Here is a 16,144-nt window from a genome sequence, read left to right as displayed (position 1 = left end):
CGAACCACTGCACGAGTGCTACGTTGGCGCGGATACCCCATGACCGATCTTCACAACTACAAGCGTGAGATGGTACTGCTTTTCCTTCCGTTCCGCAATGAAATGCTGGACTTGCTTGACTGCAACAAATTCCTCCAGTTGTACGACGAGCATGAAAGTGGTTTGCTGCAAAAGCGAAAGGAATACGACTGCGAGTTCAATCTCGAGCAGACGGTCGAGGAATATCTGCGCATGTGTGGCGCAAACGCTGACGAAGAACAAGAAGCAGCGACTGACAAGCACAACGAATGTGTCCGAACGATAACTATGGAGCCCAATGACGACGATATCCAGAACTTGCCGACTCATACCTTGACTGCAGTTGTCAAACAACGGTCCAATGTGATGAGTAAGCAAGCTTACTGCGAAATGGTCCGTGCCACAAACCCCGAACAGCGTGCTTTGGTTCTCCACGTCATACACTCGATCCATAGTTTCGATGGAGCCCGAAAACCGTTGCAGATCTTCTTTACTGGTCCGGCTGGTAGCGGTAAAACTTTTACATTGCCCTGATGGAAACGTACAATCGTTTCAGCCAAGCACATAATGCACAAAACAACGCATATGTTGCATGTGCTTCGACTGGGAAGGCTGCCGTTGCGATTGGTGGAACGACGGTCCATTCTGCCTTCCGCTTGACTATGTCACGCAGGAACAACGCAAAGTTGAGCTTCGAAATCCTCCAGCTGTATCGGAATGCCTTCGCGCATGTACAAGCAATAATTGTCGACGAGGTAAGCATGATCGGGGCTAATATCCTGGATTCAATTCACGCAAGGCTCCAGGATATAAGAGGAGAGTACGACGATGCCTTCGGTGGAATAGACATTATCCTTGTTGGAGACTTCCGCCAGCTGCCGCCAGTGAACGCTAGATTTATCTGGAAACCGCCAGCAAACTCCATGCATGGTGCTGTGTTATGGCAATCGCTCGAGTTTTATCCTCTTGTCAGAGTCATGCGGCAGAGTGACGAACAGTTTTCCACTGTCCTGACAAAGATCGGAAATGGAACTCGATTATCGGATGAAGAAACGCAGCTTATCGAAAGTCGCTTCCGAACGGCAGACTGGTGCAAGCAGAACGTTCCCAATGCAATTCGGCTCTTCCACCGAAACCTTGATGTTGACCAATACAACAACGACATACTGAGGGAAACGGATGGACTAGATTGTTTGGCGGAGGATGTTTTCAGTGGATACCGTAGTGACGAGCAGTTGGCAAGTGCAAGGAACAAGCTTCACAAAATGAGCGTTGTAGAAGCTGGTGGATTGCCATATCTGCTGCGTCTCACCGTTGGAATGCCGTACATGATAACTACAAACGTCGAAGTAGAAGATGGCATCGTCAATGGGGCAATTGGCGAACTCATGTACGTAGAGCAGAGCGAGGATGACCATCAGCAAACAGTGCGGCTATGGTTCAGATTTGAGAACGAATCAATCGGATCTAAACTGCGGATTAAATCGAGACCTCTCGTGTATTCGAGACCCGGCATCCTGCAACCAAACTGGACACCAATTACGAAACGGTCAGCAAACATTGCCCTCGGCAACATGAAATGCAAAAGAGTTCAATTCCCTGTGGTTAGTGCATGCGCCCTGACTGTACACAAATCGCAGGGAGGAACCTTTCCGCAAATCGTGTACCACTATGACAAAGGACAAGAGCAACAACTGGTCTACGTCGGGCTCTCCAGAGTGTCGTCCTTGGATGGTCTTTACTTGACTAACGCGAAGGATGAGTTCAAGTTTCATCACGCTAAAGGGAGCGATTCGCCGAAGATGAAGGAACTTCGAACGGAAATGGAGCGTTTATCCAACCATCGCCTTACCACTCTCAGTGATGAATTGGTCGCATTCGTTGAGAACAGAGGCTCTGGTGTCGTGCTGGTGTCAGCCAATGTTCAGAGTCTGAACGCCCATGCACAGGATATTGCCACGGATCATGTGCTGACGACCGGCGATCTTCTGGCCTTGAGTGAGACGTGGCAGGATAACGAAGTGTCGACGCAAATCGAAGGGTTCACCAGCATTTCCCAATCTAAGCGGATCGGGACAAGAGCGGCAGGTGTTGCAATTTACCAGAAAACTGGGGCAACAAATGTGGCAGTTCCGCATTCGATAGAGAAGGCTTGTGCAAGTCACGACGTAGAGCTAGGATTGTCGGACGAATACGGAGACGTTTGTGCTGCTGAGGTTCAGATTATGGGTACACGCACGCTCTTGATCTCATTGTACATTTCGCCAAGCACCACGACCAAACAGAAGAAATTCTTCCTGGCACGGAATCTCTTCATGTACATGAGATCGAGCATGCCCATCATCGTCACCGGTGATTTCAACATCGACGTGTCCAAGGAAGAAAATATTGAATTCGTCGACTTCATGAAGCAATATCTTCACCTGGAATTAGCCACAGATCCTTCACAAGCGACCACTCTCGGAGGAAGCTGCCTGGACTTGATCTTCACACGTAAAATTCGTGCTGAAAGTAGGAGATACTGTTCGTACTTCTCGTATCATCGGCCCATTCTGTCAGTGCTTGCGTTTCCCAGTGGTGAGTTTCCAGGATGTGTATGTCTTAACCAATGAAATAAGTTCATATTTTATTTCAGATTCGCAGTCATCCACAAGCACTGAGTAAGGGTCGTGCATCTCTGTCGGTGGTTTCAAACCATTTATTTTCCCGCAGTCAGGGCATCTCTGCCGGTTGAGGGCTCTGCTTTCCTCCGGTTGAGCTCTGCCTTGTTCTTGCAGCTCAAGAACCACCACAGACACCGCAGACGTCCTTCAACCCGTCGTTGTACTTGATCCACCTGTTCGAACAGTGCCGCCCCTCATGTTGCTCCCATCTAAGCGTATTGGGCGAGGATGATTCGCAAACTGCGGTTCAAGGTCTTAATCTTTGGTAAGCATATTTATTCGATACATTCAATTACATTTCTAACACTTCTTCTCCTTCCTAATCTGTTTCAGAACCTCTGTCGGTGGTTTCAAACCATTTATTTTCCCGCAGTCAGGGTATCTCTGCCGGTTGAGGGCTCTGCTTTCCTCCGGTTCAGCTCTGCCTTGTTCTTGCACCTCAAGAACCACCACAGACAACGTGCCGTTCCGTTTCTGGAGCGCATCTATCATCCGCACCCAAGCATTCTCGGATGCTAAACACCGAAAACATCTGCCACAGTCCTTCAACCCATCGTTGTGCTCGATCCACCTGTTCGAACAGTGCTGCCCCTCATGCTGCTCGCATCTGAGCGTATTGGGCGAGGATGATTCGCAAACTGCGGTTCAAGGTCTTAATCTTTGGTAAGCATATTTATTCGATACATTCAATTACATTTCTAACACTTCTTCTCCTTCCTAATCTGTTTCAGAACCTCTGTCGGTGGTTTCAAACCATTTATTTTCCCGCAGTCAGGGTATCTCTGCCGGTTGAGGGCTCTGCTTTCCTCCGGTTCAGCTCTGCCTTGTTCTTGCACCTCAAGAACCACCACAGACAACGTGCCGTTCCGTTTCTGGAGCGCATCTATCATCCGCACCCAAGCATTCTCGGATGCTAAACACCGAAAACATCTGCCACAGTCCTTCAACCCATCGTTGTACTTGATCCACCTGTTCGAACATTGCTGCCCCTCATGTTGCTCCCATCTGAGCGTATTGGGCGAGGATGATTCGCAAACTGCGGTTCAAGGTCTTAATCTTTGGTAAGCATATTTATTCGATACATTCAATTACATTTCTAACACTTCTTCTCCTTCCTAATCTGTTTCAGAACCTCTGTCGGTGGTTTCAAACCATTTATTTTCCCGCAGTCAGGGTATCTCTGCCGGTTGAGGGCTCTGCTTTCCTCCGGTTCAGCTCTGCCTTGTTCTTGCACCTCAAGAACCACCACAGACAACGTGCCGTTCCGTTTCTGGAGCGCATCTATCATCCGCACCCAAGCATTCTCGGATGCTAAACACCGAAAACATCTGCCACAGTCCTTCAACCCATCGTTGTGCTCGATCCACCTGTTCGAACAGTGCTGCCCCTCATGCTGCTCGCATCTGAGCGTATTGGGCGAGGATGATTCGCAAACTGCGGTTCAAGGTCTTAATCTTTGGTAAGTATATTTATTCGATACATTCAATTACATTTCTAACACTTCTTCTCCTTCCTAATCTGTTTCAGAACCTCTGTCGGTGGTTTCAAACCTTTTATTTTCCCGCAGTCAGGGTATCTCTGCCGGTTGAGGGCTCTGCTTTCCTCCGGTTCAGCTCTGCCTTGTTCTTGCACCTCAAGAACCACCACAGGCAACGTGCCGTTCCGTTTCTGGAGCGCATCTATCATCCGCACCCAAGCATTCTCGGATGCTAAACACCGAAAACATCTGCCTCAGTCCTTCAACCCATCGTTGTGCTCGATACACCTGTTCGAACAGTGCTGCCCCTCATCCTGCTCGCATCGAATCTGTTTCAGAACCTCTGTCGGTGGTTTCAAACCATTTATTTTCCCGCAGTCAGGGTATCTCTGCCGGTTGAGGGCTCTGCTTTCCTCCGGTTCAGCTCTGCCTTGTTCTTGCACCTCAAGAACCACCACAGACAACGTGCCGTTCCGTTTCTGGAGCGCATCTATCATCCGCACCCAAGCATTCTCGGATGCTAAACACCGAAAACATCTGCCACAGTCCTTCAACCCATCGTTGTGCTCGATCCACCTGTTCGAACAGTGCTGCCCCTCATGCTGCTCGCATGTGAGCGTATTGGGCGAGGATGATTCGCAAACTGCGGTTCAAGGTCTTAATCTTTGGTAAGCATATTTATTCGATACATTCAATTACATTTCTAACACTTCTTCTCCTTCCTAATCTGTTTCAGAACCTCTGTCGGTGGTTTCAAACCATTTATTTTCCCGCAGTCAGGGTATCTCTGCCGGTTGAGGGCTCTGCTTTCCTCCGGTTCAGCTCTGCCTTGTTCTTGCACCTCAAGAACCACCACAGACAACGTGCCGTTCCGTTTCTGGAGCGCATCTATCATCCGCACCCAAGCATTCTCGGATGCTAAACACCGAAAACATCTGCCTCAGTCCTTCAACCCATCGTTGTGCTCGATACACCTGTTCGAACAGTGCTGCCCCTCATCCTGCTCGCATCGAATCTGTTTCAGAACCTCTGTCGGTGGTTTCAAACCATTTATTTTCCCGCAGTCAGGGTATCTCTGCCGGTTGAGGGCTCTGCTTTCCTCCGGTTCAGCTCTGCCTTGTTCTTGCACCTCAAGAACCACCACAGACAACGTGCCGTTCCGTTTCTGGAGCGCATCTATCATCCGCACCCAAGCATTCTCGGATGCTAAACACCGAAAACATCTGCCACAGTCCTTCAACCCATCGTTGTGCTCGATCCACCTGTTCGAACAGTGCTGCCCCTCATGCTGCTCGCATCTGAGCGTATTGGGCGAGGATGATTCGCAAACTGCGGTTCAAGGTCTTAATCTTTGGTAAGTATATTTATTCGATACATTCAATTACATTTCTAACACTTCTTCTCCTTCCTAATCTGTTTCAGAACCTCTGTCGGTGGTTTCAAACCTTTTATTTTCCCGCAGTCAGGGTATCTCTGCCGGTTGAGGGCTCTGCTTTCCTCCGGTTCAGCTCTGCCTTGTTCTTGCACCTCAAGAACCACCACAGGCAACGTGCCGTTCCGTTTCTGGAGCGCATCTATCATCCGCACCCAAGCATTCTCGGATGCTAAACACCGAAAACATCTGCCTCAGTCCTTCAACCCATCGTTGTGCTCGATACACCTGTTCGAACAGTGCTGCCCCTCATCCTGCTCGCATCGAATCTGTTTCAGAACCTCTGTCGGTGGTTTCAAACCATTTATTTTCCCGCAGTCAGGGTATCTCTGCCGGTTGAGGGCTCTGCTTTCCTCCGGTTCAGCTCTGCCTTGTTCTTGCACCTCAAGAACCACCACAGACAACGTGCCGTTCCGTTTCTGGAGCGCATCTATCATCCGCACCCAAGCATTCTCGGATGCTAAACACCGAAAACATCTGCCACAGTCCTTCAACCCATCGTTGTACTTGATCCACCTGTTCGAACATTGCTGCCCCTCATGTTGCTCCCATCTGAGCGTATTGGGCGAGGATGATTCGCAAACTGCGGTTCAAGGTCTTAATCTTTGGTAAGCATATTTATTCGATACATTCAATTACATTTCTAACACTTCTTCTCCTTCCTAATCTGTTTCAGAACCTCTGTCGGTGGTTTCAAACCATTTACTTTCCCGCAGTCAGGGTATCTCTGCCGGTTGAGGGCTCTGCTTTCCTCCGGTTCAGCTCTGCCTTGTTCTTGCACCTCAAGAACCACCACAGACAACGTGCCGTTCCGTTTCTGGAGCGCATCTATCATCCGCACCCAAGCATTCTCGGATGCTAAACACCGAAAACATCTGCCTCAGTCCTTCAACCCATCGTTGTGCTCGATCCTCCTGTTCGAACAGTGCTGCCCCTCATGCTGCTCGCATCTAAGCGTATTGGGCGAGGATGATTCGCAAACTGCGGTTCAAGGTCTAAATCTTTGGTAAGCATATTTATTCGATACATTCAATTACATTTCTAACACTTCTTCTCCTTCCTAATCTGTTTCAGAACCTCTGTCGGTGGTTTCAAACCATTTATTTTCCCGCAGTCAGGGTATCTCTGCCGGTTGAGGGCTCTGCTTTCCTCCGGTTCAGCTCTGCCTTGTTCTTGCACCTCAAGAACCACCACAGACAACGTGCCGTTCCGTTTCTGGAGCGCATCTATCATCCGCACCCAAGCATTCTCGGATGCTAAACACCGAAAACATCTGCCACAGTCCTTCAACCCATCGTTGTGCTCGATCCACCTGTTCGAACAGTGCTGCCCCTCATGCTGCTCGCATCTGAGCGTATTGGGCGAGGATGATTCGCAAACTGCGGTTCAAGGTCTTAATCTTTGGTAAGCATATTTATTCGATACATTCAATTACATTTCTAACACTTCTTCTCCTTCCTAATCTGTTTCAGAACCTCTGTCGGTGGTTTCAAACCATTTATTTTCCCGCAGTCAGGGTATCTCTGCCGGTTGAGGGCTCTGCTTTCCTCCGGTTCAGCTCTGCCTTGTTCTTGCACCTCAAGAACCACCACAGACAACGTGCCGTTCCGTTTCTGGAGCGCATCTATCATCCGCACCCAAGCATTCTCGGATGCTAAACACCGAAAACATCTGCCACAGTCCTTCAACCCATCGTTGTACTTGATCCACCTGTTCGAACATTGCTGCCCCTCATGTTGCTCCCATCTGAGCGTATTGGGCGAGGATGATTCGCAAACTGCGGTTCAAGGTCTTAATCTTTGGTAAGCATATTTATTCGATACATTCAATTACATTTCTAACACTTCTTCTCCTTCCTAATCTGTTTCAGAACCTCTGCACGCATACCAGGAACCTACATATTATCGAACTTGCATGAACCTAAAATCTTTTTCCATAGGGTTTCAGCTTAAGGTCTTACCTTTCAGAGAAGCCTTTGTTCAAAATATTCTATCGGTAAAAATTGAAATAAATCAAGTTTGAAGATTTTCTATCAAATGAGGTATATTCAGAGCATAATTTTGTTGATCATTCCGAACTGCAAACAACAAGGCATCGTGCGTGACCTGTCACATACCCGATGGTCTCTTCTTAGTTTTATAAACATTATATTCACTTGTCATTTCTCCGGCATCTGTGTTATATGATCAGCCCTAGGGGGTCTGCCGTGGTTAATTGATTCATTTTTTTTCTATTTTTTGGGCTTCGTGGTCATGCGGTTCGTGGTGGTAAACGTTTAGGTGTATATGTAGTAAGTAATGGAGTAAGACTCGGAAAAAAAACTTTTCGTGAAACGAAGAATTCCTAACTAGCTTCTGTGTGTTGTCGATTATATGATGATAGTAACATTTAGTCTGTTCAGCGTCTGGCTGAAGACGGTGTGAATTGCCATATTTGTTTAGTGTTTTAAGTAACATGAACATTCGCCGGTGCGATTTCTACATCAGGCATCTTCTTTATCCCTACCGCAATATCGCAGCTTTTTCCATCAGACTTTATTTACGTGATTAGCTTAAGATATGCCATCGTCCTGCTATCAATTGGGTGGAAAATAACTAAGAAGCATCAATGAGGGCAGCAATGTGTGTTTGGTGAGGCACACAGTATACCAGAAGACGATGCATGCTATTTAACAATGAAAACTTCAATTTTGGATGTCAACTTATGACGTCATCCTTATCATCCTTTTACTTGGATGCAATTGATAAGGAGCAATCGATCGTTCAAAAAGTCATATTTGAACATATTATTTTCAAAAACCCGTATTTTAGTGAAAAATTGAAGTTGCTTTATGAAAATTTCATTGCAACGTCAGAAAATATAGAAAATGATGTGGTCGAAACTTGAATAATTGTAATCCAGTGATTTGGGCCACAATCATCATCAAAGTTGAAGTACTTATTTGGATGCCCACAGTTTTCACTCCGTATTGACCATAATGAAGCACCAGTGCAGCAGAAAAGCCGACGTCAATTCGTTCCATTCCATGTTCAGTTCTAAGTTTTTAATAAACAATCAATATTGTATGACGTCAATTTTTCTCAAAAATACGGATTTCTTCAATAGTAATTTTTTGTTCACATAACTTATCACATTTCAAAGAATGAAATTTTTATTAATTTGAAATTTTGACCATAGATTGTCAATATAAACTGATGATGAAGTGGTTCAATTTTCAGTCAAAAATATTGATAATTGCCAAAGCTACAAAAGATTGAACTTGATGGATTTTGGGAGGAAAATTCGGCTCGGTTTTTTTTTTTTGCTACTGAGTACTTGGAGATCTTGCAGGCGATATGCTAAGCTCATGTATCTGAGAGCTGGTGCGGGCTGCATCAGACGTACTCGTACTAGTGGAACGCCGAACGAAAGTGCTTCATCTACACATTTTTGGCGGAGGAAGTCCTTGCACTAGCGTTTGCAGGGATCGTGTGGGGGGTGGTGGTTTTAGGTCACTACAATGATGAATGATGGTGTAATATATGATCATGGTGCGAAATAGAATCAAGGTGTCACACGCAATATGAATTCCCAATATGGGGTTTCAACATGCTGTGGCCATTTTTATTAAAAAGCTTTTATAAATTGATCAGTTGATTATTATCGAGCCCTAAAGAAGGTCCGATCCGAGGACCGAAACATTGGCGAAGATAAGAAACAATCAACGCTAAAACCAAAGACTGTCTAAGCCGAAATCCGAGATTGTAAATCGCCAAGTACTAAACATTGGGATTCTGGAGGAGGCTTTGATAAACGTATCGTATAACTGGAAGTTTGAGTGTTCGACTCATTGTATGCACTGAATGTTGAATTTTTCGGGTAAGGAGTCAACAAACTCTTTCAACAAATCATTTGGTTAGTTCAACAGACACAGAACGAATAAAGATTTTTCCTTTGAAGATGACAAGAAACATGACCGAAACGTAAAGAAACGCATACCAGGAACCTAAGCATAATCAAACTTGCATAAACCTAAACTCTTTTTTGGCATTTCACACCGTCTTCTGCCAGATGCTGAATAGACTGAATAACCACCATATAACAGACAACACACAGAAGTTAGTTAGGAATTTTTCGTTTCACGAAAAGTTTCTTCAGAGTCTTACTCCATTACTTACTACATATACACCTAAACGTTTAACTCCACTAACCGCATGACCACGAAGCCCACAAAATAAAAAATGAGCTAATTAACCACGGCAGACCCCCTTGGGTTGATCATATAACAAAGATGCCGGAGAAATGACAAGTGAATATAATGTTTATAAAACTAAGAAGAGACCATCGGGTATGTGACAGGTCACGCACGATGCCTTGTTGTTTGCAGTTCGGAATGATCAACAAAATTATGCTCTGTCTGAATATACCTCAATTGATAGAAAATCTTCAAACTTGATTTATTTCAATTTTTACCGATAGAATATTTTGAACAAAGGCTTTTCTGAAAGGTAAGACCAGAAGCTGAAACCCTATGGAAAAAGATTTTAGGTTCATGCAAGTTCGATAATATGTAGGTTCCTGGTATGCGTGCTCTGTCGGTGGTTTCAAACCATTTATTTTCCCGCAGTCAGGGTATCTCTGCCGGTTGAGGGCTCTGCTTTCCTCCGGTTTAGCTCTGCCTTGTTCTTGCACCTCAAGAACCACCACAGACAACGTGCCGTTCCGTTTCTGGAGCGCATCTATCATCCGCACCCAAGCATTCTCGGATGCTAAACACCGAAAACATCTGCCTCAGTCCTTCAACCCATCGTTGTGCTCGATACACCTGTTCGAACAGTGCTGCCCCTCATGCTGCTCGCATCGGAGTGTATTGGGCGAGGATGATTCGTAAACTGCGGTTCAAGGTCTTAATCTTTGGTAAGCATATTTATTCGATACATTCAATCACATTTCTAACACTTCTTCTCCTTCCTAATCTGTTTCAGAACCTCTGTCGGTGGTTTCAAACCATTTATTTTCCCGCAGTCAGGGTATCTCTGCCGGTTGAGGGCTTTGCTTTCCTCCGGTTCAGCTCTGCCTTGTTCTTGCACCTCAAGAACCACCACAGACAACGCGCCGTTCCGTTTCTGGAGCGCATCTATCATCCGTACCCAAACATTCTCGGATGCTAAACACCGAAAACATCTGCCTCAGTCCTTCAACCCGTCGTTGTGCTTGATCCACCTGTTCGAACAGTGCTGCCCCTCATGCTGCTCGCATCTGAGCGTATTGGGCGAGGATGATTCGCAAACTGCGGTTCAAGGTCTTAATCTTTGGTAAGCATATTTATTCGATACATTCAATTACATTTCTAACACTTCTTCTCCTTCCTAATCTGTTTCAGAACCTCTGTCGGTGGTTTCAAACCATTTATTTTCCCGCAGTCAGGGTATCTCTGCCGGTTGAGGGCTTTGCTTTCCTCCGGTTTAGCTCTGCCTTGTTCTTGCACCCCAACAACCATCGTAGACAACAAACGCAGACCACCACGCCCACCGCATTAAACAGAATGCTATGTGGCATTCATCGAATCGTACTGCTTCACACTTCGTACCAATCGGCCCTTCTCAGGGCCACCAATTTATCCACGGAAGAGTTAGTTCGAATAATATTTCTTATTTTTCATATCACAATTTCCTCTTCCATACTTTGTCTAAAGTACGGGGAAAATAAGGGATCGTTTACAATCTACATAATGATGTAGGGATACTAACACATAATATTATAATACAGCCTATGCGTTGTACGCTCTCAAAAGTTTCAATGGTTTTCATGACGGGAATCATCTTGAACACAAAGAATTCAATTATAAATCATAAAGATCAAATTTTAGTCAACTCAGGTCCTCATTCCTCTTCCTCGCTTAGAATTTCGTACAGACAAGTTGTATATTACGCCAAAGGAAGAAGAAGAAGAAATAAATAGAGTCCTCCACAGTATCACGGTTCATATAAATTTTCAAATTGGTATGTCTAAATGCTGTTTTACGGTGAAGGGAGGGGTTGAAACATTGTTATTTCTATTGTTACAGAATATTTGAATGACCACTTGACTCTTGGCACCGGATGATTATTAGAAACAATATTTTCAACTATTTTAAAGGAGGAGTTTTAAAATATCCTGCTATAAAATAGAAGGTTTATGAGTCAATTTTACTCCTTTTGATATGAGCGGCTTCCCTATCACAGACATCAAATTTATACCTTTGATGAAAATGCAAACTGAAAATCAGCTTTTTGGAACGAGAATCGTAGCCATGTCCACCGCGTGGGAAGAAGAATCGTGCGTCCAAGAGGTCTTTGAAGTTGTTGAAGCCATCGAACGCTGCAAGTATACTTGTAGGTTAATGAGCCTAAACACGCAAAGCCTTTCCGGTCACGCATGCGATCCGGTTTTGAAGATGGCAGATATCCTGGCTTTCTCCGAAACATGGGCCGACCATGTGGAGATTGAAGGATTTACCTCCATTGCAGCCGCCAAGCGTGACAAAGTTTTAGCTGCCGGCGTCTCGATACTGCAGAAGAACTCCGCAACAACGATGGCTGTACCGCACACGATCCGGAAAGTGCACCACCACGATATAGAGCTGGGACTGTCAGACGATTATGGTGATATCTGTGCTGCAGAAATCACCATAATGCAGCGTCGGGCACTCCTGGTATGCATCTATATATCGCCTGGTACCACTTCCAAACAAAAGAAGTACTTCATGACGAGGAACTTCTTTCACTACCAGACGGAGACCATGCCGATGATCGTGGTTGGAAATTTCAACCATGACCTGACCAAGGAGGAGAACATAGAGTTTGCGGACTTCTTAGAGAAGTTCTACAAACTTAAACTGGCTTCGGATCCAGCCAAAGCCACAAACCTCGATGGGTCGTGCGTGGACCTCACGTTTACCCGGAATATTCGCGTGGAGAGCAGAAGCTACGGTTCGTGCCAATACCACCATCGACCGATTTTGTCGGTATTAGAGTGTTGAGCAAGCAACCCTCACCCAAACAAAACGGCCCTTTTCAGGGCCATCATAATTAATCCCCGTAAGGAAGTTGGAACGGATGTTGGTCTTGACAAATCGTATGATTTGTTTGACAAAACAGCAAACAAAAGTCGTTTAGTATTCACAATAAACTGCTTTACGTAGTTTACGTCATGCGGTTGTGTCTTGCACACACCCCTCTGATTTTTTTTTTCGGCAAATCCTCTGGAAATTTCTCAGGTCATTAATTGGAAAATTTCTCAAACATTTTTTTCAGGAATTGATATAGCTTTTTTTTTCAATATATTCTTTGGGGATTCTTTCAGTTGTTTGTGCATTTCTTTTGCCATTCCTTTGAAAATTTTCCAACTTTTTTTGAGAATCCAGAAATTTAAAATTAACGACGGAGTTGACATTTCTAAACAAATAGGCGACGTAATTTGAAAATGGAATTCTCGAATCAATTGCAAAAGAACTTTTAAGAGGATTCTCAAAGAAAAACCCGTATAAGTTTTTAAAAACTTGCTGGGAAATTCCCGAAGGAATTATACAGTAAGGACCCGATTTTGTCAGCCCCTGGTAGCATTTTGGGCTGACAAAATCGGGTACCTGGCAAAATCGGGACATTTTTTTAAATCATTTTTTTATTCATGAAAAATTGTTCTGAGCACGTCAGAGACGGAGATAGATGTGGCGGATTTGCTTTGGGTCCGTTCAAATATTACGTAACGCCAATGAGGGGGGGGGGAGTTCAGCGCGGCAAAAGGTCATTGCAACCATAACAAATTGCAAATGCTTTATAGAAAATCAAAAAGCGCTCCATAAAGAATGAACATATGTTCCATGAAAATGTGCAATGTTACCCATAAATAATTGCAAACGTTCCATACTTTATAAAAATGGTCCGGTAAAACATAAAATTTTCTCATTAAAAGTGAAATTTTGCACCAATAAATAATACTGAAATGCTCCACAATAAAATACAAATGCTCCAAAGAAAAATGCAAGTGCTCCATAAAAAATAAAATTGTACCCACAGAAAATTGAATATTGCTCCATAGAAAAAAATAAATTGCACCAAAAAAAATTGAAATTGCACCATAGAAAATAGACAAATGCTCCATAAGTATTATCAAACTGCACCACATAAAATACAATTTGCTCCATAAACAAATGAAAATTCTCCACAACTTTAAACATTTGCACCACTAGAGCAGTGCAATGTAAAGCAATTCAGCCCTGTCGAATTAAATTATGAGAATATGCTATCTATGGAACATTTTCAATTTTTCATGGAGCAATTCATGTTTTCTATGGTGCAGTTTGATAATACTTATGAAGAATTCTTTTATTTTCTATGGTGCAATTTCAATTTTTTATGGTGCAATTTAATTTTTTTATGGAGCAATATTCAATTTTATATGGGTACAGTTTTATTTTTTTATGGAGCATTTGCATTTTTCTATGGAGCATTTCTATTTTATTATGGAGCATTTCAGTTTTATTTATTGGTGGAAAATTTCACTTTTAATGAGAAAATTTTATGTTTTACCGGTACATTTTTTATAAAGTATGGAACGTTTCCAATAATTTAAGGGTAACATTGCACATTTTCATGGAACATATGTTCATTCTTTATGGAGCGCTTTTTGAATTTCTATGGAGCGTTTCTATTTATTTATGGGTGCAATAAATAGGCTGCCGTTCAGCGCTGTGTTACGGTTCATACACAATTTTCAAATTTCTCTTTCAAAAATAGTTACGCAGTGGAGGGATAGCGGATAGGGTCTAGAATTGCCAAATTTTGCGTTGCGTAATATTTGAACGAACCTTTGTGGTAAAAAAATCAAAAGGGTGTTAAGGGCACATAAAAAATAGTATTGGCAAAGTTAACATTCAGTGTTTTTACAGCAGAACTATTAAATCTTTTATTTTTTTTCTTCTTGTCATAACATCCCTACTGGAACACAGCCTTCTCCTAGCTTATGACAATTGTGGTCTACAGAAGACAGTTGACACTGGTTAGCGCAGTTTAAATCATAACATCTAACTTTAGCTGTCAACAAATTAAAATGAACCAACATCTGATTGACAAGTATAGACACTCGTACTGTCAGAATTGGCTACGTTTCCACTGCTTTTCCACTTTAATTTCCAGAGCCTAATCTCTAAAGCATCTCTGGAGAAATCTTTTAAGAAATGTTCGGGGAATTTTTTAGAGAAACTACCCGAGGATATACGAAACGTAACCCCCAAGACATTCCCAAAGAGATCCCGTAAGTAGTTTCTGCAAAAACCTGTACAGGAGCCCCGGTTAAATCCCTTAAGTAATCTCTGAAAGAATCCTTACTGCAATCTCCGTAGAAATCTCTAGAGGCATTTCTTTAGCATTTTCTGAAAAATTGTTGAAAGAATCCCTATTGCAATCTTTGAAAAAATCTTCTTGAAAAATCCATGGAGGAATTCCTGAAAAAAAAGTACTGGGAAACATCTGGAGCAGTTTACGGAGAAATCATAGCAGAAATCAATTGTTAAAGTCTAGCATGAATTCCAGAACAATTTCCAACAAAATTTTCTAAAGAAATTTCAGAAGCAATACCAAGGGATTTTCATCAAGTAATACCAAGAGGTAACCCTGGAAAAATCTCAAGCGGGACCCCTGGGAAATTCATAGAGGATGTCCAATTGGGAAATCCAACAGTGGAATCATAGTGAAATCTCTAGAGAAATTCTTGTATGAGTTATAACTGAAGGCATTAATAGAGGTACATTTTACAATTCCTAGAAGGATCCCTGAAGGAATCCTAAGAGGGATTCTTGAAAAAAATCCCTAGGAAAATCACTAGATTTATTCATCAGTATGTTGACTGCAGGGGCACGTTCTCTTCCATTTGAAAAATTTGTGCCTTCCGTAGATTTATTCATGGTCTAATGCACGCAGTAATTCATATAAGAATAATTTCAGAAGTATCTACAGACTCTGAATACATACATTACTAGAGGAGTTCCTGTAGACATTACTGGATAAAGTCCTACAGGAATACCAGCAAGAATTCCTGAAAGAATCTCAACAGGAGTTGGTCAATCTGGGGGTATCATAGGAAGAATGCATGAACAATTCTTAGGGAAATATATGAAAAGGTTTCCATCGAAATTTCCAGAAAATTTCTTGGAGGAACTCCAGCAGAAGTTCCTGGACTATCCAAACAGATATTTATGGAGAAATGCCAGCAGGATGTCTTGAAAGAATCGCTAAGAAAATTCCTAGATAAATCCACGTAGCAATTGTAGGAGGAATTATTGGAGAAATCCTTGGAGAGACCTCTGGATACATAGCTGTAGGAGTTCATGTAGAACATTTTTGAAAAAAAAATGCTGTAAGAATATCAGCAAAACTTTTGGAGGAATCCTAGCAGGAGTTCCAGAACAAGTCTCAAGAAAAGATTCTGGAGAAATCACAGGAGGAATGTCTGAAAAAATCTTAAAGAGACACACCTTAATGAAACATTATAAAATTCCCGGAAGAATTCCTTTAAAAGCTTTCGCCGGAATTCTTG

At 43.3% G+C, this 16,144-nt stretch overlaps 2 protein-coding genes across 9 annotated transcripts in view; both read left to right on the top strand.

Annotated features, from left to right (window-relative positions):
* The window catches only part of LOC115263576 (bromodomain-containing protein DDB_G0270170), a 446,118-nt gene that overhangs the window by 24,722 nt on the left and 405,252 nt on the right, over positions 1–16,144 (top strand). The window lies entirely within an intron of this gene.
* Positions 541–3,019, top strand: LOC115263569 (uncharacterized). Its single transcript, XM_029866810.2, has 2 exons — positions 541–2,595; positions 2,654–3,019. Exons 1-2 carry the CDS (start codon positions 552–554, stop codon positions 2,680–2,682), a joined length of 2,073 nt encoding a protein of 690 aa, XP_029722670.1. The 5' UTR covers positions 541–551; the 3' UTR covers positions 2,683–3,019.

The sequence above is a fragment of the Aedes albopictus genome, chromosome 1, assembly GCF_035046485.1.
Source record: "Aedes albopictus strain Foshan chromosome 1, AalbF5, whole genome shotgun sequence".
Taxonomy (NCBI): domain Eukaryota; kingdom Metazoa; phylum Arthropoda; class Insecta; order Diptera; family Culicidae; genus Aedes; species Aedes albopictus.
The sequence above is the reverse complement of the archived record's forward strand: the minus strand, read 5'-3'. Positions and strand labels throughout refer to the sequence as shown.

What these genes read in the sequence shown, in the direction of transcription:
- LOC115263569 (XM_029866810.2), top strand. Translation starts at nt 552, where the DNA reads ATGGAAACGTACAATCGTTTCAGCCAAGCACATAATGCACAAAACAAC. An exon ending in AGTGCTTGCGTTTCCCAGTG is followed by an intron (nt 2,596 to 2,653) that starts GTGAGTTTCCAG and finishes ATTTTATTTCAG; the next exon opens with ATTCGCAGTCATCCACAAGC.